At 38.0% G+C, this 25,748-nt stretch overlaps 3 protein-coding genes and 1 long non-coding RNA gene across 5 annotated transcripts in view; 2 read left to right on the plus strand and 2 right to left on the minus strand.

Moving 5' to 3' along the window:
- LOC138402369 (uncharacterized) overlaps window positions 1–9,606 on the plus strand; it is a 352,933-nt gene extending 343,327 nt beyond the window's left edge. The window contains exons 2-3 of one of the 2 annotated variants that reach the window (XR_011236772.1): window positions 8,356–9,046; window positions 9,096–9,606. This is a non-coding gene — a long non-coding RNA (uncharacterized lncRNA). Of the gene's footprint in view, window positions 1–8,352; window positions 9,047–9,095 lie in introns of those variants that run through there. The other variant, XR_011236771.1, reaches the window with a different exon arrangement.
- LOC117982633 (maltase A1-like) overlaps window positions 1–25,748 on the minus strand; it is a 306,078-nt gene that overhangs the window by 26,294 nt on the left and 254,036 nt on the right. The gene's annotated exons all lie outside the window — the stretch shown is intronic.
- Sec61alpha (SEC61 translocon subunit alpha) lies at window positions 441–7,380 on the plus strand. Its single transcript, XM_034969013.2, has 10 exons — window positions 441–610; window positions 752–819; window positions 1,059–1,124; window positions 2,072–2,282; window positions 3,809–3,970; window positions 4,231–4,326; window positions 4,737–4,903; window positions 5,169–5,309; window positions 5,512–5,760; window positions 6,325–7,380. The coding sequence occupies exons 1-10, from the start codon at window positions 604–606 to the stop codon at window positions 6,586–6,588; spliced, it is 1,431 nt and encodes a 476-aa protein (XP_034824904.1). The 5' UTR covers window positions 441–603; the 3' UTR covers window positions 6,589–7,380.
- Window positions 13,758–25,064, minus strand: stx (ubiquitin-like domain-containing protein stuxnet). The gene is given in 10 exon segments (XM_069498632.1): window positions 13,758–18,821; window positions 19,548–19,635; window positions 22,337–23,221; window positions 23,223–23,494; window positions 23,496–23,792; window positions 23,920–23,974; window positions 23,976–24,005; window positions 24,135–24,145; window positions 24,147–24,221; window positions 24,224–25,064. Coding segments are annotated over 10 exon segments (2,241 nt in total). The 5' UTR covers window positions 24,338–25,064; the 3' UTR covers window positions 13,758–18,407.

Genomic DNA, 25,748 nt, shown 5'->3' on the forward strand with positions numbered 1-25,748 from the left:
GATTTCAGTGACAAATTAAGTGGGACAAACCCCATTTTGTGTGGAAAGAAGTAACACTGTTTTTTTTATCATCATCATTCCTCATTTTTTCCATTAAACAGTCGATTCAAAATGTTTGATTGGTTTCTAAAGTTACCCGTTGTCACTGTATTGACAATTTTTTTAGGACAGCACTGAAATTAATTTTAGGGTTGCTCTAGAAGAAACATTTTAGTTCCAAAATATTTAATCACTCTAAACGGTCGCACTGCATGTACGCAAACAGCCCTCCACAACTCCACACGCTTACTGTTTGCTGTTTGTTGCAAGCATGTGGATCCATTTCCGTCAAAACATTAGAAAAACAAATTATTCTATATCGATATTTTGGATCGAATAAACGAGTAGGTATATTTTGTGGCAACATTTTGCACGCCAACATCACAGGTCACGTGACGTGACGTTGTGGACGTGTCATTTGTGGACGGTTCGTTGGTGGCGTTGCGCAGGTTCATTTTTGTAAAAGTCTTGTTGGAGACTTATTATTGAACAAAAGTTGAATGGTTTCATGCAAACTAATCAGTTGATAATTTAGTTAGGATAGTTAAATCACAGTGAATCAAAATGGGAAGTGAGTATTTCTTGTATTTAAAGCGTTAAAATGCGAACGTGTACATATAGTAGACACGTATTGAGTTTACCCTGATATTTTGTGCTATAGTTGAAAATAATGTGTTAAATTGATACAGAAACTCGTGTTTTTATTTTTCAGTCAAATTTCTCGAAGTCATAAAACCGTTTTGCAGTATATTGCCTGAAATAGCGAAACCGGAGCGAAAGGTGAGATAGTGATATTTTAACCCTTTTCATATTACTTTCAAGCCCTAAGTGTATGTAGACGTCGTAGAAATGCATTACCAAATAATTATAATGATGTATAAATCCGATTTAGCATTTTCAACCGTAAGTGAAAGTATAACCTAAATGTTCATACATCAAGCAACTGTTACTGGTACATAACATAAATAGGGTGTTTCCACAACTCAATAAGGTCTTAATTAAGCTTATTTTCCTTTCAGATACAATTCAGAGAAAAAGTATTATGGACAGCTATCACATTATTTATTTTCTTAGTATGCTGCCAGGTAAGCAAAGTTACATTAACTAATATCTTCCTGTATGTTCTTAATCCAGTTCTAAAGACAAATTTTTGATAATGATATTCACTATTATCCTTGAGACTGCAAAATAAACATAACTGACAGTCATTAGTGAAAGTAGAAATTCAGGTACTTCCTGTAATAATTACAGCAGATATTTACAGAAATCTTTGCCAGTGATTAAAAAGATTTGATTACATTTTAACTAGATGATGACTGATGACTTTGTCAGTGTGGATTCATGTTTTTAGAGATCCCATTGGGACTTTTGTATTTTCTGGGATAAAAAGTAGCCATGAGTTATGGCGCAAGCTGTCTAAGTATTTTAAAGGTGGAGCCCGCAACTTTGTCCAGATTGTATTACGTTCCCATGGGATTTGTTTCATATTACAGGATAAAAAGTGACCTATGTCCTATGCCATCTCTGTACCAAATTTTGCTAAAATTTAAAAGGATAGGCTACAAGTAGCAGAAAAACACTTTATTTATAATATACTAGCTGATGCCCGAGACTTCGTCCGCATGGATTTAGTTTTTTGAAAATCCCGTGGGAACTCTGATATTCTCGGATAAAAATGGTTAAAATTCCTATGGCCTTCCCCCAGATGCAAGCTATCGCTGTACCAAATTTCGTCAAAATCGATTGAACAAATGGGCCGTGAAAGGCTAGCAGACAGACAGACACACTTTTGCATGTATAATATTAGTATGGATAATACTTCCAAATAACTGGCCATAAGAAAGGTAACATATTTATCAAAATGATAAGTTTTGGAATTATGAATGACCAGATGAACCAACATGCAAACACATTAATGCTGCACACTAACCTTCCATAAAATAAAATAAAAACCTAAATAAAATAAAAAATAAGAACCTTCCATAGTTAAGTAAAAGTGGGTCATATGCTTGAATGTATTTCTTGTTTCCAGATCCCATTATTCGGCATCATGTCATCAGATAGTGCGGATCCGTTCTACTGGATCCGTGTGATCCTGGCTTCAAACAGAGGAACTCTCATGGAACTCGGTATCTCCCCCATCGTCACGTCGGGGCTCATTATGCAGCTGCTAGCCGGTGCAAAGATCATTGAAGTTGGAGACACTCCAAAAGACAGAGCATTGTTTAACGGAGCTCAAAAATGTAAGGACAGAATTTTAATCTAAATATATAAAAGGAAAAAATGACTGACTGGCTGACTGACTGACTGATCTATCAACGCACAGCTCAAACTACTGGATGGATCGGGCTGACATTTGGCATGCAGACAGCTATTATGACTTAGGCATCCGCTAAGAAAGGATTTTTGAAAATCAACTCCTAAGGGGGGGAGGGTTTGAAATTTTTGCAGTTCACGCGGACAAAGTCGCGAGCATAAGCTAGTTTCATATAAAAGAAGATGGTCACTACCCAATACATTGTTTGCCCCTGAAAAAAATAATTGTGTCACTATGAAACTTACCTTTGTGTTGGCTTTCCTGTGTAAATTAATAATAAATAGTATTTTTGACCCTAGATAGTGGGGTTATTGCGTATTGAGTACCCTAACATCTAAAACATAACCTAAAACGTTGTGTTAGTAAAAAATATTCTTCTACAGATTAATTTAACAAACACAAAGTTCGAAATTCTATTTGTGAAGTAATTTTATTAGATTTATATAGTTAGGTCTCTTATACTTTACAAACTTGAAACAACTGGGGCTATTTTGGGCCATCTTCTTTAATACTTTTTTTATAGTTACCTAAATTTTAGAGCTGAGCTCAGCAAAATCATCAAAGCAAAATTTAATACCTATCTGGTTGCAAAAAATGTGGCATATAATGTATTCTAATATAGACATACTTCAAATTTCTTAAATTCATACTTTGTCATCTGTGCATGCAAAATCTGCTATGTGATTTTTTAAATTTTAATTTTTGATGCCATTTTGCTCAATTTTAATAGGCGTAAATTATTTCTCATGCTTGTGATTTTCTAAACAGTTGAAACTACATGTGCAGCGATGACTTCAATAATTTTATCCATCTTAGATCAGTTGTTATTTTTTGTATTTCTTTAGGGATGTTTGCCAATTTTATGCAGATTTAATTTTAGGCATCTTGCCCATAACTATGGCTTGGTCATGTGATATTCCATACAGACATTATTATAAATAATGGCCTTTCTCTTTATTTAGTGACATCAAAATAATGATTTGAATCTAATCTTTTTAGGGTTCCATATCAAAATGGTAAAAAAGGAATTATGTTGTGACTTAAGTGTAATGTGACTATAAGTCACTATCTTAATAATATTATGTCATGTAAGTTAGTAAGAAACAGAGTTTTTAATCCTATCGTTCTAGTTGGTACATTATATAGTTAGCCTTGATAAAGATGGCGGCTCCGAAACAGCAGTTCCGTGTGGCGGCCATTATATTTCCGCCAAGTATAGTATTTTTTAGTTTAAATATTTATTCCTGGCAGGTTTTGTAAGCTAATAACTGTGCAGTAATATTTTAATGCCCAAGGGTGGAAAAGTCTACTTTACATGATTTTGTTGAAGTAAGAGCCACTTTACTAAGGAATGTAAAAAATCTTTTTCAAAAATGGAATCCTGTGCGCATTTGTTTTTCTTCAGTCTTCAACCGCACGTTAAGTTCACACGCACTATTTTTTTGTCCTTAGTGTTCGGGATGGTGATAACCGTGGGACAGGCTATCGTATACGTGATGACTGGCATGTACGGCGAGCCCAGCGAGATCGGCGCGGGCGTGTGTCTGCTCATCATCATACAGCTGTTCGTGGCCGGCCTGATCGTGCTGTTACTTGATGAACTGCTGCAGAAAGGTACGTTCTGCAGTCTAGCTAATGAAACGCTCCATCTTAGGCTGCATCATCACTAGCCAGCAGGTCTGATTGCAGCCTATAAATAAAAAAAACCGGGCAAGTGCGAGTCGAACTTGCGCACGTAGGGTTACATCAAAAAAAAAGTATTATTTCTTGTACGACGGTATGGAACCCCTCATATGTGAGTCCGATTCGCACTTAGCCGATTTTTCATTTAGGTGTTCCAATGACAATTACTGCAAACGAATTGTGTATTTCAGGATATGGTCTGGGGTCTGGAATCTCGCTGTTTATAGCCACCAACATTTGTGAAACCATCGTATGGAAGGCCTTCTCACCTGCAACCGTCAACACTGGTAAGCAAAATGTTATCCTTAGATTGATTCCCTGGGCTACTTCTTAGGCATTGTCTCTGACTCTTTTGTGTTATCAGATAGTAGTGTCAAGTAAAGTGTTTATAGATAAACCAAAATTTTGTCAGGATTAAAAAAATAAACAGTTTAAAAAAATTCATTATTTGTTTGAAACGTTTTTTTAAAGAAAAGAAAGGACATGTTTAAAACAATGCCAACCTTGTATTTTATAGTGTCAGTAACATTTGAAAAATGCACTTATGATTAGACAGTGTTATAGGTCTTCAACCCATATGTGTTACCTCACAATCGACGAGAAAAAGTTTCCTAGTATACTTGGTCATAGAATGGCTTGTTTTATGCACTTGTTATATAATCTACTATTAAAATATTTACCTTTCCTTTTCCATTAGGTCGCGGCACAGAGTTCGAAGGCGCAGTCATAGCCCTATTCCACCTGCTCGCCACTCGGCCGGACAAAGTCAGAGCTCTTCGCGAAGCCTTCTACCGCCAAAATCTGCCCAACCTCATGAACCTGCTCGCCACAGTGCTCGTCTTTGCCATAGTCATATACTTCCAGGTAAGAATACATTCTCTCTATTATGTTACAAGTGCGCAAAATAGAGAATTATAGTCGAGGCGGAAATTATAATACCAGAGTTGCGGGTGAAAGTATAAATAGCACCGAGAATTTATTTATCAATACATTTTTGTACTGTGTAACCACCTGTGCTGTAATATACTTATCACACATGTGCGGTAATAGTTTACAGTTTTGACAGTAATGAAATAAAAGGATTTTTATAAGCAAATACATTGAAAATAATTTTTCTTTTCTCTTCCAGGGCTTCCGAGTGGACCTACCCATCAAGTCTGCGCGTTACCGCGGCCAGTACTCCTCATACCCAATCAAACTGTTCTACACCTCCAACATTCCCATTATTCTGCAGTCTGCGCTCGTCTCCAATCTATACGTCATCTCTCAGGTAACGCTGAATGCCTTATAAATTATTATGCTCGATTTACCATTATTAACTTTTTTTTCTTTTTTTGCATTATAATTAAATATTATGTTGTAAGTGCGCAAAGTTGAAAATTATAGTCGAGACGCAAATTTTAACGAAGAGAGCGCTCTTATTACCTCATGTGTTTCCACGAATACAAATACAAAATAATTTGTATCGGCAGATGTTAGCCGTAAAGTTCAGTGGTAACTTCCTGGTGAACCTGCTGGGCGTGTGGGCGGACGTGGGCGGCGGCGGGCCGGCGCGCGCCTACCCCGTGGGCGGCCTGTGCTACTACTTCAGCCCGCCCGAGTCGCTCTCGCACATCGCGCAGGATCCAGTCCACGCCGTGCTCTACATCTTCTTCATGCTGGGCTCCTGCGCCTTCTTCTCTAAGACCTGGATCGACGTATCGGGCTCCTCAGCTAAGGATGTAAGATCTACGTTAAGAAAATATTACACGCTCGCTGCGCTCGCGTTCAATATCATTTTCTCAATGTTGAAAGAATATGTTATGTTTTATTTTGTAAATATTCACGCTCGCATGATAACATTTTATAAAATACGTGAAATTTGCTGATATTTTTCGCTCTCGTTAGACTTCGAATCTTCGACGATCTTTTCTATTAGGACCACAAAGCTAAATAAAAGGTTTATTGCTTCTATAAAACTGCTAGTTAGAGACCATGTTTTATTGTTTGGTTATTGTTATAGTAAGGATTATATATATTTTTTATTTTCAATAAGTTCGGTCAAGTATTATTTATCTGAAACTTTAACCATTTATGCTATCGGCATAAAGGCTTAGGTACTGGAATAAATAAATGTAACAGATGGACGGACAGACGGATTTCGTTTCACCACTAAAAAAAAAAAAAAAAAGGTTCCTTTTTGTGACCATTTTAGTACAGAACTCTATTTTCTTCTTTTCTTCGCTATTTTCTTTACAGAATAAATCCCAGTTTTGTTAACTAACCTTACTTATTCCTCCTTCCAGGTCGCGAAGCAGTTGAAAGAGCAACAGATGGTGATGCGCGGCCACAGAGACAACTCTATGATCCACGAGCTCAACCGGTACATCCCAACCGCGGCTGCCTTCGGAGGCCTATGTATCGGAGCCCTATCAGTCCTGGCTGACTTCCTCGGCGCCATCGGCTCGGGCACGGGAATACTGCTGGCTGTGACCATCATATACCAGTACTTCGAGATATTCGTCAAGGAACAGGCGGAGATGGGTGGAATGAGCACGCTTCTATTCTAAGTCGTTGTGGTTTTTTTTTTTACATAAGGAACACCTTTTAGACACTTTTGTCAAATCAGCAAATTTTCACATAAAAATACCCCCTTTTGGCATTTTTGTCAAAACAAACAGTTACAACCCCATCATCAGTCTAAGTGGACTTCCTTGGCACTATTGACCATCAGTCCATCATATACCAGTAGGGCGATTGTCTAAAACCTGCATCAATTACAATGTCAATTATTCTGATTGGCTGAATTTGTGCGATTCTTGTTGCAACAATGCATTGTAGCCAATAGTGAGCGAGCGTTAACCAATCAGAGGTGATTGCGATCGTGACATTGTAGCTGTCAATCTCCCGCAATCGCGCAGCAGTACTTCGAGATAATCGTCAAGGAACAGGAGATGAATGGCATAAGCATGCTTTTGTTAGGCCCTCATCTCAAAGGCCCATTGAAATCCCATGAGCTTCATTTTAAGGATGAATAAAGATTATTCTTAGAGCTAGCGCGCACCACGGCGTGGTGTGTCTTAAAATCCGCAAATTTGAATTTTAATCTATCAAAATCCGGTGCGGAATTAATTCCGCAGTGCGCGCGCTTCTATGTAGTTATAGTTCACAGATTTTGCGGGGGAAAAACGTACGGAAATTTATCGTGGTGTATATTAATGGAATGAAATATATTTATGGAAACAAAATACCATGACAATTCTGCCAAAAGAGATTTCTTGTGTGAAGATAGTATTCATCAGTAATATGTGTACAACTATTGATACTTACTTTAGTAGACAAATAAATTAAAATGACTCGTCCTAACTTATTTTTATTGTGGAGAATAATTATTTTATTATTTGTATGGTTAAGCTGTATTTATAATTATATTAATAATTTGTAATTTTAACGATCGTTATTCTTTCTTATTGAAGTTCCTTTCTTTAGTTGACAGGTTATTAAAACTTAACTTTAGTTCGAATAATACACTTTTTTAGATGTTTCTGATGGTTAAAATTAATTAATTCTGTTTGGTTGTGAGTTTTACATGAGTCTAATGGTAGGAACGGCAGTCATTTTAATATAGATGTTCTACACCTTAGTATGTTATCAGTTACACGGCAAAATATGACTACTCTAATAGTTTCTCATGCCTGACGGGACAACCAAGATCTTATAGTTTCACCCTTACTCAATATGACATTCAAAATGTTAACACGCACGAAACGACCTAAACGGGGTGATTACGTATCTCGCGACAGGCTTAAATCTCGCGATCATTGCTGTCAAACGTCCGGCTAGAAAGAGACAGCAATAGCCACAAAGCAAAATAAGAAGAAGAGAGACGGCAAATGCACTGTCGCATCGCTACTGCTGTCGCTACTGCAACGTTTTACGTAACCACCCCGCCGTACTTATTAACGCTTATCCATGACTTAGTAGTCTAAAGCACGATGTAAAAATGGACGACTTAAGTCACGGATGCCTTACGCGGTCACACAAGCTATAAAAATACTCGTGACTTGAAGCCACTGTGTATAGTGACTTCGGTACACTGGGCGCTAATTCACGTCGTGCAATAATGGACGACTTAAGTCACTCTAAACGGAATTCATGTACTTTAAATGTGATATTATAGGGGTCCAGGGTCAATATGTGAAAAGGAGGTACAGTTGGCGTCAGAAACTAAGAGCTCTGACCTTAAATTGCGCAATGGGTGATTTATTATATTGTACATAAATAAACGGGTACATACCACGATTAGATTTATATGAAATTAGATTAATATAAATTAGATGATTTTTATACCACTCACCTTAGTCGAAATATCGGCAAATAAAAATCATCGAATTAATCGTGGTATCTACCCGTTATCTATTGTCTACAGTATAATAATATGTCGTTAAATCACAAAATAAGCTTAAAATCATGGGTGATTTATTATATTTGGAGAATAAGTACAGTGATGCGATGGAGGTGGTTGTTCCGCCGCGTAATTGGTTCGTCACTCTAACCTTCACTTAAAGCAGCTGTAGGAAAGTGCAGTGTCTATGTACCTACTGCCATAGTTTATGATCTCAATCACCTCTAATTGACTGACACTCTCACGCTATTGGCTAAAATGCATTGTTGCAGCAAGAATAGCGTAAATTCAGTCAATCACAACCATCGATATAAATGACAAGATATGGTCAAGCGAACACAATTCACGGTTTAGAAACCAACTAAATCAGCGCCACCTCTTAGACACTAATGAACGACCCGTTTGAAATCCAGACGTCACTGAGGTTGCATTGGTGCTATAGCACCAATGAGTCGGTGCCATTTTGTTTGTTCAATAACCCTGTCCATACGAAGTAATCTCTACATAGTATAAAATTAAGTCGCTTCCCGCTGTCTGTATGTATGTATGAACGCGTAGATCATTTAAACTACGCAACGGATTTTGATGCGGCTTTCACCAATAGATAGTGATTCAAGAGAAAGGTTTGTAGGTATAGTTTTATTCACCAATAGATAGTGATTCAAGAGAAAGGTTTATAGGTATAGTTTTATTCAAAAAAATTAGAGATCCCTAGGGAAATTAAAATCATATGAATTAGGTCGGATAAAAATTCTCTCATTCGAGAGTTTCCGACGCGTGCGCTGCCTAAATGGTCAACCGTCAAAGTTACACGAAAACAATGTATTAGTATGGAAGTATGGATTATTTATTAATCACTATTCACTGACACCGTAGTATAGTAGTATAGTATCTACATTGCACCCATGTGAAACCGGGGCGGGTCGCTAGTATAATACAAGTCAATGATCACAACAATTTGAGATTGTAGCAATGTCAATGATTAGTCATAACTTTTATGCTAAAGGGGCAGACCACTTTTTGTTTGACGCCAACTGTACCAATGCATCGAATTAGTTTTTTTTTTAAATTAAATGTAATGTAATAAAATGCTCGTGGTTCCGGCGGGCGCGCGTGAGTGAAGTGCGGGTTATGTGCTATTTATATGATAAATTTTAATAATAAAATAATTTACCGAGAAGTACAGACTTTTTCTTTGATATTCGAGCCTAATGTTGTTAGTTGAGGTAGAACAAATTTTATTTATAATGTAAACTATTACCTATTCTTTAGCAGGATTCAATTTTTAATAAGAACATATATTTTTAAATAAAATTACGTAAACCTCAGATAAATATTTTGTATTATTTTTATTTTATTAGATATAGGTCATTATGGTTATTTATTTAGATTAGAGTTAATGAAAATTAAATATAAAATTCAACTTTAATAGCGGAGCTGAGATTCCTATTCCCATGATAGCAATATGTAACCTGTAATTATTTTAGTTTAGATTGGGTACAACAGAATTAGGGCCAGCGCAGACGAGGGACTATTGTCCGTAGAGGACAAAAGTGCCTCATCTTTTACTAGGGTGTTATTACCCTAAGAATGCGCTGCACGCATGTACGTATACGACCACCTTAAAAAATCAATAAAATGCAAAATACAGTTTTATTTATGTAATTTTATTCTCCTCACTAGACATGCAAAAATACAAGGACCAACAAAATTTTGGCGATTTCTTAAAACCTGTAAAATCATAGCTGAACGAGAAAAAAATTACAGTTTGGGTACAATAAATACATAGGTATAACGGATATAGTAAAGAATAAATACATATAAACTTGGTATATTACAGAGGATTTATTCAAGAAAATATAACAGGTCATTGGTCAATGAGATTCTAATATTATTCAAATCGGTAAGAGATCTCAGAGAAATGTCGTTGCACGACACCATAACACGATATATTTAGTGCTACCGCACACTGGGCTACTTCTGGCGGCCACTAAATACGACTACTTGTTAAGCCACTACTCTATCAGCGTAAAGAAGTTAGTATAGCGCGCTCTCTCTGTTACGTAATCCCATACAAATGATGAAAATCTCAGTGGCCACTAACCATTTTGAGTTGCCAACCAATCACAAACGTACCTATGTCTAATTTAATTTCGAATGAAAACATTTTAGAATTGAATTTTGAATGTTTTTTTAAAACATACCTATTTGTGTTTGGTGGGTGATGCAAAATGGTTAACGCCCACTGAGATTTTTGTTGCCTCTATCATTTTTATGAGATTACATAACAGAGAGAGGGGTATACTAACTTCTTCCCGCGGGTAGAGTATAGATGCAGCCACCAGTCGCAGCTACTGGTGGCTGGATGCGGCCTCCAGTCGCAGCCACGTGTTGCCAAAATCCATAGACTGATAAGTGATAAGACTGGATGGGCGGCGACAAAATGCGGCTACGAGTAGCTGGCCGCTGACCACTCTCGCAGCTTGTGGCTAGGATGCGGCCACTCGAAAGCTCAGTTTGTGACGATGACATGCAAAATGTATGAAAAAAAATTGTCTTTAACTTGTGGGTCACTGGTCGACGCCGCCAGTGTGACTCAGTGTGCGGCAGCACTAATTGAAACGCAAACCATAAGCTAAGTGTCCACTGCCAGAAAAATACAGAAGTCACTTTTGGCAAGTCACTTGCACTGTGTACCTAAACACTTGCAGCACGTAAATACAGGCATAACGTATACAGTACGCGGCCGAAAGTGATGTACATCGGCCTTTAGAATGACATTTCGGCTTTGTAGAGCGTTGTCTCTGTCACTCATACCTATATGACGTTTCGTCGGTCTTAACGACTGTGACAGTGCTCATACAAATCTGCTATCCGCGGCTGAAAGTAATATACATCGACCTTTAGAAGGCTAAAGGTCGATGTATATTACTTTCGGCCGCGTACTGTAACTGAGTAGACTCCTGCGGTAGTGGAGCGGTGCGGGAGGGTGTGATGACGTCACGCGAGAGCTTAGTGATTCGTTAACTTGTGACAAGGACAACTGTCACCCTCCCGCATTGCTCCACTACCGCAGGAACCTCCACAGTTATATGCACTATACCTATAACAAAACTTGCAGACTTAACAATATGGCAGTGACATCTACCTCACAGCCGTCTCAGGGTAACGATGATATACCTAGTATATTTATTTATTCTCGACACTTAGCAATACACATGGAACGACAATAACTTGTATAATTTTACTAGTACATCAATAGGCACTTGGCATTGCCCAACGGCTATAAGGAATCATTTACCTACTCGTAAATATTGCTTTGTTACCGGAGTCGGGAATATTCACTTGGTCCCAACTGCCACACCAAGGTTGGGGATTCGTAAGTATCGAATGTCAATGTAAGTGTTTTGCGCGAGATTAGTCACTATAATAGAAAGGCTTCCTACAATTTAAGGCGCGTCTAACGCGCTTTAATTCGAAGGAAATCTTTCGAAAACAGTTCACCTGCTCTTGGACTATAATTTAATTTTTAAAAATGTCAAGGTTGACATTATGAAACACAAACGATAAAAAACAAACTATAGTGTTTTTATATGACTGTGGTTTTTGGGTTTTTGTCATAAAATTATTGGCAGCATAGGTAAATAATACAAAATCATTTCGAATTCATACTTATTTGAACTCAAAAATCAATAGGTAGGTACGGACTAATCTTCCAAATCAAAACTTCGTACGAATCAAACGTAAAGAAGTCAGAACTACCTGTAAAATTGCCTCGAAATTGCGAAAGGCAAAGATTTTTTTTTTTCAAAATATAACAGCCCTTATCTTTTCTCTATTTATTTCTGATTGGACTGAATGTTTGATTTTAGGTCTAGGTATTGATAGAATATTTAATTTAAAGTGTAAAAAGTAAAATCATGTTTTTTGCCAAACATGACATAATATTTTAAAAATCATCATTTACATGTTAAGGCATAAAATATTAGGTAGGTATAGTCCGCGACAAGTTGAGATGGCAATCGGGGTATGAGGTGGGGGGACGCCACGCAGACCCGCGCTCGCCCACATCGGTTAGCGCGGGGGCTGTGCGGGTGTGCAGGGCGTTCTCTCCCCGATTGCCATCTCGACCGGTCGCGTACTACACCTACATCTTTTAATATTAATTAATTAATCAAATGCCCAAACTGTATCAGTTCAGAAACTATAATTTAATTTTTAAGAGCATTTACATAGATTTATTTCACAAATCATAAGGAAAGCACTTCTATTTTTCTCTATAATAACAGTATTCTGTACAAAGCTAGCATTAGGTACTTTACACTATATAATAATACCTAATATATTTATAGGATCGTAAGGATATTTTAATGCATTGAATAATGATTGGTGTGTTTGCTATTTATATTAAAGCCCTGCAGTTCCGTATCTCAGCGGTTGTTATTTAGTTGCCACATTAGTGTCAAATAAACTCCTAATTTGTAAGGGATTTGATATAGCAATCATCCCCGGGGGCCCCGGTCGTGGGGTTGCTAACATTTTTTCGGCTGATTAGGTATAGTATTTTTCAGAATACGCCACAAAAATATAGTAGGTACGCTTCAGTAAAATATAGTACCTATTGAATAGAAAAAGTAAATAAAGACAAAAGTACGTTTTATTTCTCATTTAACTCTATTATTGTATAGTCAATTTTATATTTCCGTTTCTTTTAAGCCAGTTTTGTTTGGAAGTGACACACTTTCTTTTACAAAATTAGGGATTTGTTTGTTATAAGAATGCTCGACCAATCCAACTGAAATATGGTATTTTTGCGTACTATATATTTGTTCAACAGTAGGTATATAGTACGCAGAACCGAAATAAAGTACAATACTCACAATACTAGATATATATTATTATAGTACGATTGGCAACCCTACCCGGGTGCACGATCGGGATGCTGTGAAGACAAAATGTATGGGGATCGAAAAACCGGGCCCGCGGCAGGTGCTTGCTATATAAAGTCTAATTTTGGTAACCAATCAATATAACATCCCATCTCGGTCATCGACGTATTCTATATCAATGGTTTGGATACCAAAACGTGATTTGTTGGACATTCCTGTGGACTGTGGTGTACAACTAAATGACTAGGTAAGCCACTTAGGCTGAGATCTATAAAGCGCACTTTGAGTTAAAACGAGACAGATTTATGTCGGCAACATAACACTGTCTCGTTTCAACACTGTCTTTCTGAGCAAAGTCAAAATTCACCCTATAAATCTCAACCTCAAATTAAGCCTGCTGAGTATAGAAGGTAAGTATTAGTAAAGAACAAAAGAAACTAAAGAGTCAGGTATAATGAGAAAAACGTTTATTTTAACAACTTTTTTTGAATAAGTAAAAGAAAAAAACAATGAATAAACTAAAAATAACAGTGCCAATTGTTTTTAAAAAAAAACAAGATATCAAAATGTAGAGAAATTAGATTTTCCAATCAGTAGAGTTTTTGTAACTGACAGTGTTTTTTTATGACTATGGATTTCACCTGATGTAAAGTGATGATTCAGTCTTAGATGGTATGTTATAATCTGCAAACATCGTACGAGAACGCGAAATCGCCTAGCGATATCGGTATCTACATCAACTTCATATTTAATCGGTGAGAAAATATTATTAATACAAAAAAAAACTATTTTCAAATGTACATCAATCAACAGTGATCTCAAAATTAACTAGGTACACAAGTGTCTAAAAGTTGTCTGTCCCAATAAAATAAAATAAAATATAATCTAAAATATAACAACAAAACTCCACTCTACCGCACCAGGCAACATCAATCAAATACCCCATGCGAATAGGTGCCGTCTACACGAACGAGTTAAGTGCGCCGAGCCGCAAGGGTAAACTTGCACTGCGTAATATCACCGCACGATTTTTCTCGCAGAATTCTGTGACACATGGATATTATATAATACTAGCTTATGCTCGTGACTTCGTCTGTGTGGACTACACAAATTTTAAACCCCTATTGTACCCCCTTACGATGGTTACGCAGTCATCCGATCGGAGTCCGTGAAAATACATTCCTTTTTGATTTGTATGGTAGCTTATGACATATGTCGTAGATATTTTTTATACCCGTATTTTCACGAATTCGGAATGAGTGCGTGATCGCTGTTAGGGGTCGAATTTTCAAAAAACCTTTCTTAGCGGATATCTACGTCATAATAGCTATCTGCATGCTAAATTTCAGCCTGATCCGTCCAGTAGTTTAAGCTCTGCGTTGACAGATCAGTCAGCCAGCTTCTCCCTTATATGTTTAGATAAACCCGCTTGCACTCTACTTCCAAATGTCACAGAATTCTGAGAAAAACGCTCGGTTAGATTTCGCAGTCCAGACTTACAATGGCTCAAGCCTTCCGAAAAAATAAATATAAGCGAGCTATAGAAAAGGTCTTAGAGCCGTAAGCAAAGGTTTGATCATCAATCATTGCTGTCGAAAAAAACACTGACAAAAACTAAAGGCATAATTTACCCACCGACTATAATGACTCACCGAGTCGAGCGGTGTAAGCGCTGTATAGCTTGCTTATATTATACTCTAATAGTGAGATCTATAGAGCGCACTCCGACTTAGCTTAGACTTAAGACAGAGTTAAAACGAGACAGCTATATCTCTCACATAAATCTGTCTCGTTGTAACTCAAACTTAAGTCTGAGCAAAGTCAAACTGCGCTCTTAAGATCTCAGCCTAAGGCTCAAACTCAAAACCGCAATGAGACGTCAAACGCGTTTAATAGTAATGCGATTTTGCATCGCATTATTATTAAACGCTTGATTTGCTTTTAATAGCTTGGCTTGGATATTCATAGTTTATAGGATTGTGTTGTGTAGACGTATTTTAATGGCATGCATCCCCATTATTATTAAAAAAAAGCCACTGAACAAAAAAGAAGAAGACATTATAGAAAAAAGACAACAGAAAAGATTCTGCATTCAGGAATCATACCGTGTCTTTGGCGATGCATCGTCCCATCACGGTTTTTAGTTTCGGCGCTTAACACAACAATCTATTTATCATCAGCCGACTTAAAAAGTAAATAAGTTGCAACAAAACAAGAAAAAAACCGGCCAAGTGCGAGTCAGGCTGGCGCACCGAGGGTTCCGTACTACAGTCGTATTTTTTCGACATTTTTCACGATAATTCAAAAACTATGATGCATAAATAAATAAAAATCTGTTTTAGAATGCACAGGTAAAGCCCTTTTTAATGATACCCCACTTGATATATGTAGTTATCTTCAAACACTTCAAAAATTGAAAATACTAATTCATGACCACAATATAATTTTATTTGTGTGATGTAATAAATTCACGGTTTTCAGATTTTTCCCCTTTTGTCTGCTATAAGACCTACCTAACTGCCAAATTTCATGATTCTAAGTCAACGTGAAGTACCCTGTAGGTTTCTTGACAGACCGACAGACAGACAGACAGACAACAAAGTGATCCTATAATTTCGTTTTCCTTTTTGAGGTACGGAACCCTAAAAATAATAGATAGTAGTGAAATATATATTATTTATCGTCATGCATTGAATCACACATCAATTGGGTATTTTCCTACTTTTGAATTTGATAAATATTATTACTTTATTATAAACTAGGATAAAAATAATGACACGCTAAAAAAATATTAAAATCCAACAAAGATTTACAAAGTTACAGTCATTTTAATTTAGGAGTGGGAGGGTCTTCTATCCCTTTCTCGCAAAACGAAAATTTGTATGAAACCCCACGAAGCTACTATGGCATTAGTAAGGTGTGACGTCAAAATGGCTGTATCGCTGTCTAATCAGAAATATTTAAATGCTTATAACTTTTTTGTTATTTGATCGATTTAATTAGTCTTTTTCAGTTTACGTCATTATTTTTAATCCAGTTTATAATAAAGTAATCAAAAAAATTGGAGTCAAATACCCAATTTAATTAAGGGCAAAATCACCGCGATAGACTCGCCCGTGAAAACAGCGCCTTACTTTAAACTATCAACTAGGATTTCGCTAATTTATATACCATTCATTTGTACATGCACTTGCACTTAACTTTTAATGTCTACTCGTCGATACTATTAAATATGGTAATTTAGAATATATAACAAGGTTGCACTCCAAATGCAGCATTGAAGCGACGACGTGTACATTGCCAGTGCACTGTGAATTTATAATTTGGTTACGCGTCACGAAACTTGAAAAAGGGGCGGGTTGGGAGTTATCATCATCAGCCTGTGGACGTCCACTGTTGGACATAAGCCTTCCCTAAAGAGCGCCACCACATCCGGTCCTCAGCCTTCCTCATCCAGCCACTTAAATTGGTACGCTTTTAAAGCGCTTACTTCAGGGGAAGATAGAATCAACTAGTGGTTATTTTCGACTTTAATGACAAGAATATCATCGTCATTGTAAATTGGGTATTTGACTAAGTACATCAAAAATAAATTATTTCTCAGTAATTATTAAATAGAGGGTCTTCCAAAATACGAAAAATCTACGTCCTTTGTTGGTTTTAAGTGTAATAACCATTTTAAATTATCGATTAAACTAAAAAAAAGCACGGCAAATGATTGTGACGTCACACAACGGTATTACATAGAATCTCGCATACAAAGCGCGCGTTTTGACGTTTGATAAAAGTTACTGATTTGACTAGTTAAGTAGTGGCCCTCCAATACGGTACTTGACAACTAGTCAAATCAGTAACTTTTTATCAAACGTCAAAACGCGCGCTTAGTATGCGAGATTCTATGGAATACTGGTGTGTGACGTCACAATCATTTGACGTGCTTTTTTGGTTTAATCGATAATTTAAAATGGTTTTTACACTTGAAACCAACAAAGGACGTGGATTTTACGTATTTTGGAAGACCCTCTATTTAATAATCACTGAGAAATAATTTATTTTTGATGTAGTCAAATACTCAATTCGATAATTATTGATAGATGACGTGAAAAAATTATTTTGAAATACGTATCAAAAATTACGGAACCGGCAGGATTAGAACCTGCGTCTCCCGGGATCGCGCCCGACGCTCTGACCGATAAGCCACGGTTCGCTTGCTGCCAGTGGCAAAGTTGGTGATATGTATGTTCACTCAGTACTGAAGCGACTGTTAATGCCATCTAGTAGCGACACTTTGCAGTGTAGGTAAAAACACTATCATAAAAAATATAGTGAAAAAATTATCACGTCAACTTTGGTTGGTGCCTCAAAATGATTCACGCCCACTGATATTTTCGTCCCTGTCATTTGTATGGGATTACGTAACAGAGACAGCCCTATACTAACTTCTTTCCGTAGTCCCATGCTCAAGTCGCGCCTAAAGAAGTTTAACTTCAAAACAACAATTGGGTATTTTCCTACTTTTGAATTTGATAAATAATTACTTTATTATAAACTAGGATAAAAATAATGACGTACGCTGAAAAAAATATTAAAATCCAACAAAGATTACAAAGTTACAGGCATTTTAATTTTGGAGTGGGATGGTCTTCTATCCCTTTCTCGCAAAACGAAAATTTGTATGAAACCGCCCGAAGCTACTATGGCATTAGTCAAAATGACGTCATAACTCATAATTCTACATCGCTACCTCTGTCTAATCAGAAATATTTAAATGCTTATAACTGTTTGTTATTTGATCGATTTAATTAGTTTTTTTCAGTTTACGTCATTAATTTAATCCTAGTTTATAAGAAAGTAATAAAAAAATTGGAGTCATATTTGTCCCAATTATCACGTCATCTTTGGTTGGTGGCTAAAAATGGTTCACGCCCACTGATATTTTTGTCCCTGTCATTTGTATGGGATTACGTAACTGAGATAGCGCTATACTAACTTCTTTCGCTATGCTCAAGTCGCGCCTAAAGAAGTTTAACTTCAAAACTACAACAAAATTCACAGTACACTAGCAACGGACACCGCACTGAACGACACATGTGTGTTAGCCAACAGTTTCGATCTCCTCCTGTCGCGCGCTCGGCTTCTCGGGCGGCGATATCGCTTGCGGCGTCGTGTACGGTAACGACTTTAGTTTCCGAGCTTCACGCCTCTGCTTCTTCTGTTGCATCACCAGTCTGAGCTGTTCGAGCTTGCACTTCGTTTTGGAGTTCTCCAACGCTAACGTTTTGGCGGTGTCACACTTCTTGCAGACCTCCTCAGGTTTCCCGTTACAGGCGAGGCACAGGTCGGGGTCGAGGCGAGTGCACTGGCACGCGGCACTGTCCTTGTGCAGGCAAGTGCACTGGCGCGAGCCGGACGGGTGTCCGTCGCAGCGGCCGTACGAGCAGGGTTGGCTGCAGTGGCATTTCGTTTGCTCCTTGGTTGTGTTGGTTGAACAGGAATGCTTCGGCTCCTTCTGGAATATCATGCAAAATAATATGAAACCACCAAGTCGTGCAGGTTCTACATCAGAGTTATTTTTATTGGATGTCATGTGGACCTGTCGCTATACTAAACCCAAGTGCAACGTTAATCTAAATATATAAAAGGAAAAGGTGACTGACTGACTGACTGACTGATCTATCAACGCACAGCTCAAACTACTGGACGGATCGGGCTGAAATTTAACATGCAGATAGCTATTATAACGTAGGCATCCGCTAAGAAAGGATTTTAAAAATTCAACCCCTAAGGAGGTGAAATAAGGGTTTGATATTTGTGTAGTACACGCGGACGCAGTCGCGAGCATAAGCTAGTAATAAGTAAACCATAAAAGGAATATATAATTCTCGGTAGGAACGGCATTCCGAACCAGTGGTAAATTAAACTAGTTAACGATTCAAAGGCACTTGTAATAAGTCTACTTGAATAAAAATAATATTCTACTAGCTTATGCTTGCGACTTCGTCCGTGTGGACTACTTAAATTTCAAACCCCTGTTTCACCCCCTTAGGGGTTGAATTTTCAAAACTTCTTTCTAAGCGGATGCCTACATCATAATCAACTAACTATCTGCATGCCAAATTTCAGCCCGCCCCGTCCAGTAGTTTGAGCTGTGCGTTGATAGATCAGTCAGTCAGTCAGTCAGTCACCTTTTCCTTTTATATATTTAGATTCTATTCTATTGTATAGCAATATTTACCGGCGATATAGCGATGGGCGGTGCGGCGCACAGCAGATCGTTCAGTATGTGAATTATCGTGGATATGTCCCGCTTTGGTCGGCCGTATCTGTAATAAACAATATGCAGTTAAAAATCAGTCAAGAGCAAGTCGGACTTGCACACGAAGGATTCCGTACCATCGTGTAAGATATAACCATCGATATAAATGACAAGATATGGTCAAGCGAACAAAATTTTTCACGGTTTTGGAATCAAATAAATCAGCGCCACCTGTTAGAATTAGATACTAATAAACGACCCGTTTGAAATCCAGACGTCACTGAGGTTGCATTGTAAGGTTGCAATTTTTAACAAACTAGCTGCCCCGGCGAACTTACCGCCTAACAGTCGATTCAAATTTTTTAAATTTTTCTCTCCGTTAGAACCATCCTCGTACTTTAAGGAATATTATAAAAAGAGAATTAGCGAAATCGGTTCAGCTGTTCTCGAGATTTGCGATCAGCAACAAATTTAGCGATTCATTTTTATAATATAGAGATAATATAAAGAGGTAAAGTTTGTAAGTTTGTTTGTAGGATATAATCTCTGGAACTCCGCCAATCCGCACTTGGCCAGCGTGGTGGACTGCGGCGAAACCCTTCTCTTACTAAGAAGAGACCCGTGCTCTGTAGTAAGCTGGTGATGGGTTGATTATGATGATGATGAATCCTGGAACTACTGAACAGATTTTGAAGATTCTTTCATCAGTAGAAAGCTACATTATTCCTGGGTGACCTATATTTCTTATATTTCATTTTCAAAAAAATTTGAGATCCCTACGAAAATTGTAATAAGCTACATGTAAAATGCCAGGGCGGGCGGGCTATGAATAAACAAATAGTCTTTATCTCCTACATTCTCTCCTGAGGTTTATTGATAAGTAGTACTTCCCTGTACTTCCTAGTAGCCTAGTATTATCTATACTAATCTAAGTATAATAATACATATTACAAAGAGGTAATGTTAGTGTGTTTGTTTGTAGGGGGTAATCTCTGGAACTACTAAACAGATTTGGAAAATTCTTTAACCAGTAGAAAGCTACATTATTCCTAAATGACAGTCTATATTTTATTTTCAAAAAATTTGAGACCACTACGAAAATTGTAATGTAAAAAAACCCGGCCAAATGCGAGTCAGGCTCGCGCACCGAGGGTTCCGTACTACAGTCGTATTTTTTTCGATATTTTGCACGATATACATAAAAATAAATAAAAATATGTTTTAGAATGTACAGGTGAAGCCCTTTCATATGAAACTCCACTTGGTATAATTATCTTACTTTAAAAATTAAAACACAATCTTTTTTTATTTTTTGTATGATGCAACCAAAAATTCACGGTTTTCGGATTTTTCCTTTACTTGTACTATACAACCTATTTACCTGCCAAATTTCATGATTCTAGGTCAACGGGAAATACCTTATAGGACGGACGGACGGACAGACAGACAGACAACGAAGTGATCCTATAAGGGTTCGTTTTTTCCTGTTGAGGTACGGAACCCTAAAAACAGGTCAAGTGACAATCTGACTCCGTTCCGTTCCGTGCCATCGCACAAGAAAGTCGGCCATTTTGAAATTTGTATAATTTATTGGTATAAAAAAACACTATGTGAAAATTTCAACTCTACCTATTACGGGTTCATGAGATACAGACAGACACACGGACAACGGAAGGTTAATAAGAGGGTCCCCTAAGCACCCTTTCGATTACAGAACTCTAAAAATGATGGTCTCTAATATTCCAGTAATAATAATTGTTGTAAATGTAAATAAAAAGCTGTGATAGCCTAGTGGTTAGGATGTCCACCTTCTAATCGGAGGTCACAGGTTTGATCCCGGGCACGCACCTCTTACTTGTCGGAGTTATGTGCGTTTTAAGTAATAATTAAATATCACTTGCTTTAACGGTGAAGGAAAACATCGTGAGGAAACCTGCATGCCTGAGGGCCTATAATGTTCTCAAAGGTGAGTCTGTGGACAGCGTGGTGGACTATATCCTAAACCCTTCTCATTCTGACTTGTAAGTAGGCCGGCAATTGGTTGAGATGATGATGATGCTAATATTAATTACTTTAATGTAGTATTTGTGAAGTCTACCAATCCGCACACGGTAGACTATAGCCAAAACCCTTCTCTCTGAGAGGAGACCCGTGCTCGGTAGTGAGTTGGCGATGGGTTGATCATGATGATGATTAATAAATGTTGTAACGAAAATAGTGTTCATATTGCGAACTGGTATTGCCAATTTGCTTGCATGCTGATTTAGCGGATTCTACAATAAAATTAGCTGACGCGATAAATAACTCAATCAGTTTCTATTGCTATGGAAAAAGTATACTTAAAAGATCGCACGTATCGATATTTTACATTAAGTATGATCTACCTACACTAATATTATAGAGATAAAGTTGGGATGTAGAAGGTAGAAGTAATTCGCAAAACTACCTACTTATCCAATTTTTAAAATTCTGTTACTGATGCATAGCTAGTAGCTACATTATCAATTTATCAATTATAAATGAGAAAGTTTGTTGGTTTGTCCTTCAATCACGTTGCAACGTAGCAACGGATTGACGTGATTTTTTGCAGGGGGTATAGTTAGAGAGTGCCATAAGTTACTCTTTATTCCAGAAATCCTAGAATTCTCACGAGATTTTTACAAAAACCTAATTCCACGCGAAAAAAGTCGCGGGCATCAGCTAGTGTAACATAATTATCTATGGGAGAGATAAAACATCTATACTTAGTTAAAAAATAAGTATATTACCTGTCTTGGAGTGCTGGGTTCAGAGTGCCGGAGAAGGTCCCAGAGTATATCCCTTTGCCATGATGTTTCATGGTCTCTATAACAGCTCCCGGCCCGACCTTCGCGCGCGCAGTCTCTTCCGCAGCTCTGAGATCAATCTTATTGGTCAGCACCTCCTTGGATAACTTCTTCAACTTCTGAGTCAAGTTCTTAGAAGCTTCGATAAGAGCCTTAGTGTCTACAGGTGGGGTTGGGGAAACTCTTTGAGGCTTTTTCGGAGCATCAGGAGCCTTAAAGTTAACCTGTTTAGATGTGGAAGGTGTTGCAGTCTCCATACTCTCTTCGTTCACTACAGGTGCCTTCACACTGGTCACATATGGTCCAGTCCTAGAAGTGGAAGGCTGAGGACTAGTCTCTGTTGGATTCGATGCTTTCTTCTTCTGTTTATTGACAACAGACTGAATAAAGGTCTTCTGTTTATTAAATCCAATCGGATGCTTGAATTTTGAAGTTTTATGTAGCATATACTGAAAGCGTTTGCACTTTAACGGCTCGCTTAGACTCTGGAAGGATGGCAGGGGGCCAGCGGATGACTCGTCAGTTCCGTGGCTGGTTGTGGCTAGATTTGAGATCTCTCGGTCCATCATTGATTCGTCCTGATCATCAAACAGACCCTTGTCTACCGCATTGTTGAACAGATTTTCCATTGGGTACTCATCTATGGTGCTCTCAGCCAAGAAGGAGCTCTGATCAAAGTTGTCGCTGTCGTCACTGGCGGAGCTGTCTGGGGTGTGTGAGGTGGCAGCCATGGCACTTGTGGAGGGAACTGCGTCCGTGGCCAGCGCGGCCAGTTTATTACAAGATAACAAATCTATTAAACTATTTTTTACTGAAGTTCTAGTGCTACCTCCTGCCCTCGGAAGTAGATACGTCGATCGGACTAGACACTAGATTAGATAAAGATTTGATGGGGGACTGCTCGTTCTCTAAGCATAAATCAGATATATCTAGCAATGTGCTGTTAGAGGTGTCCATCTCTTCCTTGTCAGAGATGCATGCAGTCTTCTCGGCATATTTCTCTTCAGCAAGTTTCTGGTAGATGCCGATACAGTTTTGTAGCATATCTATTTCCCGCTGCTGTAGAACGCTTATTTGACTCTCCTGTTTGCCGCTATCGCTACTGCTGGGTGCAGGGCTGGTCACACTGTGGGGGTTTCTGTGGAGATGTCTGTGGACTGGGTGGGTCTTTGGATTCACTCTTGTTGCGCGCTGCATTCTTGGCCTGAGTGTTTCTCAAGTGCTGTGCTATAGAGGAGGCGGTGGTGTTCAGCGTGGACAGCTGCAGCTGGATCAGCATCATGTGGTCACCCAGCCTCATCGTCAGGTTCAGTGGAGACTTGCCACTGAGGAAGTCATTTACTTGTGTGTCATTCAAAGACTCCAAGGCTTGCATCACCGAGTTTTCGGGTCTCTGACTCTGGAAAACGAGATATGTATAAAATGAACATGATATTAGTCAGCTAATGATAAACGGTTATTGATTAGCTTCAGTGTTGTGAAACACGTGATGCTGCAGTGGTGTCGACACTGCGTGACGTACTCACCAGCAGGCCCGTCTCCACGCTCGGCAGCAAGATGACTCGCGAGCCGTCGAGCAGCCGTTCTCTTCGAAGTTCCGTCCCTCAGTTGTCTGCGAACACCAACTATTGTCAATAATCGTGTCAAAGGACGCGGATGCGTCATCGCATCGACGCAACTTATTTCCGTGATACCTATGTTTAACAATAGATGCTTGGCGTCCGACGCCTCCCATACTCACCTCTCGCGATGGCAGAAGGCATATTCTGTCCTTTGACACTCTAAGTTTCTTCGAAACGAGCTTCTTCAAGTGCTCCAACTGTGTTTTTACCCGTTCAGACTGATGGAGAAATTGCCACCCGTTGTCGTTTGTATATTCAGCGTTATGTCTGTAGAATGGGGCGAGCCACACCCGTACACTTCTGTTCCAGTTGCACGCTCCATGTTTTACACATAAACTACACAATAATTTTCTTTATAACTATTTCAACAATGCACAACTTATCTAGGATTACACAGCTATTTTATTGCAGGATAGAAATAACAGGGTCACACGCTAGACCCCCAGATTTGATGTGGCCGCGGTGTGACCATCTCCGTCGCCGATTTCCCGTTTTTTTTTTTCTTTAACAGCTGATGCGAAGCGATGTTCATTTTACGTTCCGTTTTATACGCTTTGTGTACAATATTTTGTTTGTTTGAGATTCTTGGGGCGCTAATCAGGTTAGTTTTAAAAGAATTAACGTCTATGTTTAACATAAGTTTGATTGAATTAAAATGTGGAAAATAATCTATCGATAAAATTACCCACATAATTTATTTTTCGTTACAACTTATGCGTAAATAAGAACTAAAATGTCAAAGATTTGACGTCACACATCGTTGTGTCAATAGGGCATTGTGCGGGAGATTTAAAAATTAAAATAAAAGACAGGACGTATTTCTAATTCAATGGGATTACCCAGCCAGGAATTAAGCATAATTATCTTATCATTATTTATCCTGGACGAATATTTATCTTAAAACGCATGGTGCTTGTTCATTTTCTATATTATAATATTATTACTAACTCACTTACCTCATTGTTATTGTTGTTCGAATTAGCTGTTCTTGTGACTCCACCTGCACGACATGAACATGTAATCCTAAGGTAAGCATTCTTCTACAAAAAAAAAACGTAAACCTATTATTACGCATTGCACCGCTCTCGACTGCTCATAAGATTTTGATGAAATTTTATTTCCTAAAAGTTCCAGAATACATCCGTGGAGGACAAAAATGGATTACTAAGAACGCATCACTTAAGAGCGATCACGCCATAGAGATAGTATATGGATAAAAAAAATCTACGTCATATGTCATAAGCTACCATACAAATAGTTCTATGACAACTTCGGAACGTATTTTCACGGACTCTGATCGGATGAGTGCGTAACCGCCGTAACGGCTGACGCCCACGATGGACAAACACTGACGTAGTAAAAGGGGGACGGGATGAGGGACTTTTGTCTTCCCCCGTGGAAGTACGCAAAAGTACCTCGTTTGCGTAGGCCCCTTAGGATAGAGGGAAACTATGGGAAAGGGATTTCAATTGAAATAACATATTATAGTCCTCAACCCCTCCTTTATTAACCCAGCACCCACCAATTTTATATAAAAAAAACAACATACATAACATCTATCACAGCGACTTTTTAACTAGGTATAAAAATTATCGACACGGAAATATTTAAGTGGTGAAATCACTGAAAATCTAATAAGGAAAAAAATAATATATGTATGTATAGGAGAAATTATTTTCCTTCAATATTGTTACAATAAACAGAAATAAATATAAAACAATGATATTACTTAT

This window comes from Maniola hyperantus, chromosome 5 (assembly GCF_902806685.2).
Source record: "Maniola hyperantus chromosome 5, iAphHyp1.2, whole genome shotgun sequence".
In the NCBI taxonomy this organism is placed as follows: Eukaryota; Metazoa; Arthropoda; class Insecta; order Lepidoptera; family Nymphalidae; genus Maniola; species Maniola hyperantus.

What these genes read in the sequence shown, in the direction of transcription:
- Sec61alpha (XM_034969013.2), top strand. An exon ending in GTTTAACGGAGCTCAAAAAT is followed by an intron (nt 2,283 to 3,808) that starts GTAAGGACAGAA and finishes TTTTGTCCTTAG; the next exon opens with TGTTCGGGATGGTGATAACC. An exon ending in CCATAGTCATATACTTCCAG is followed by an intron (nt 4,904 to 5,168) that starts GTAAGAATACAT and finishes TTTCTCTTCCAG; the next exon opens with GGCTTCCGAGTGGACCTACC.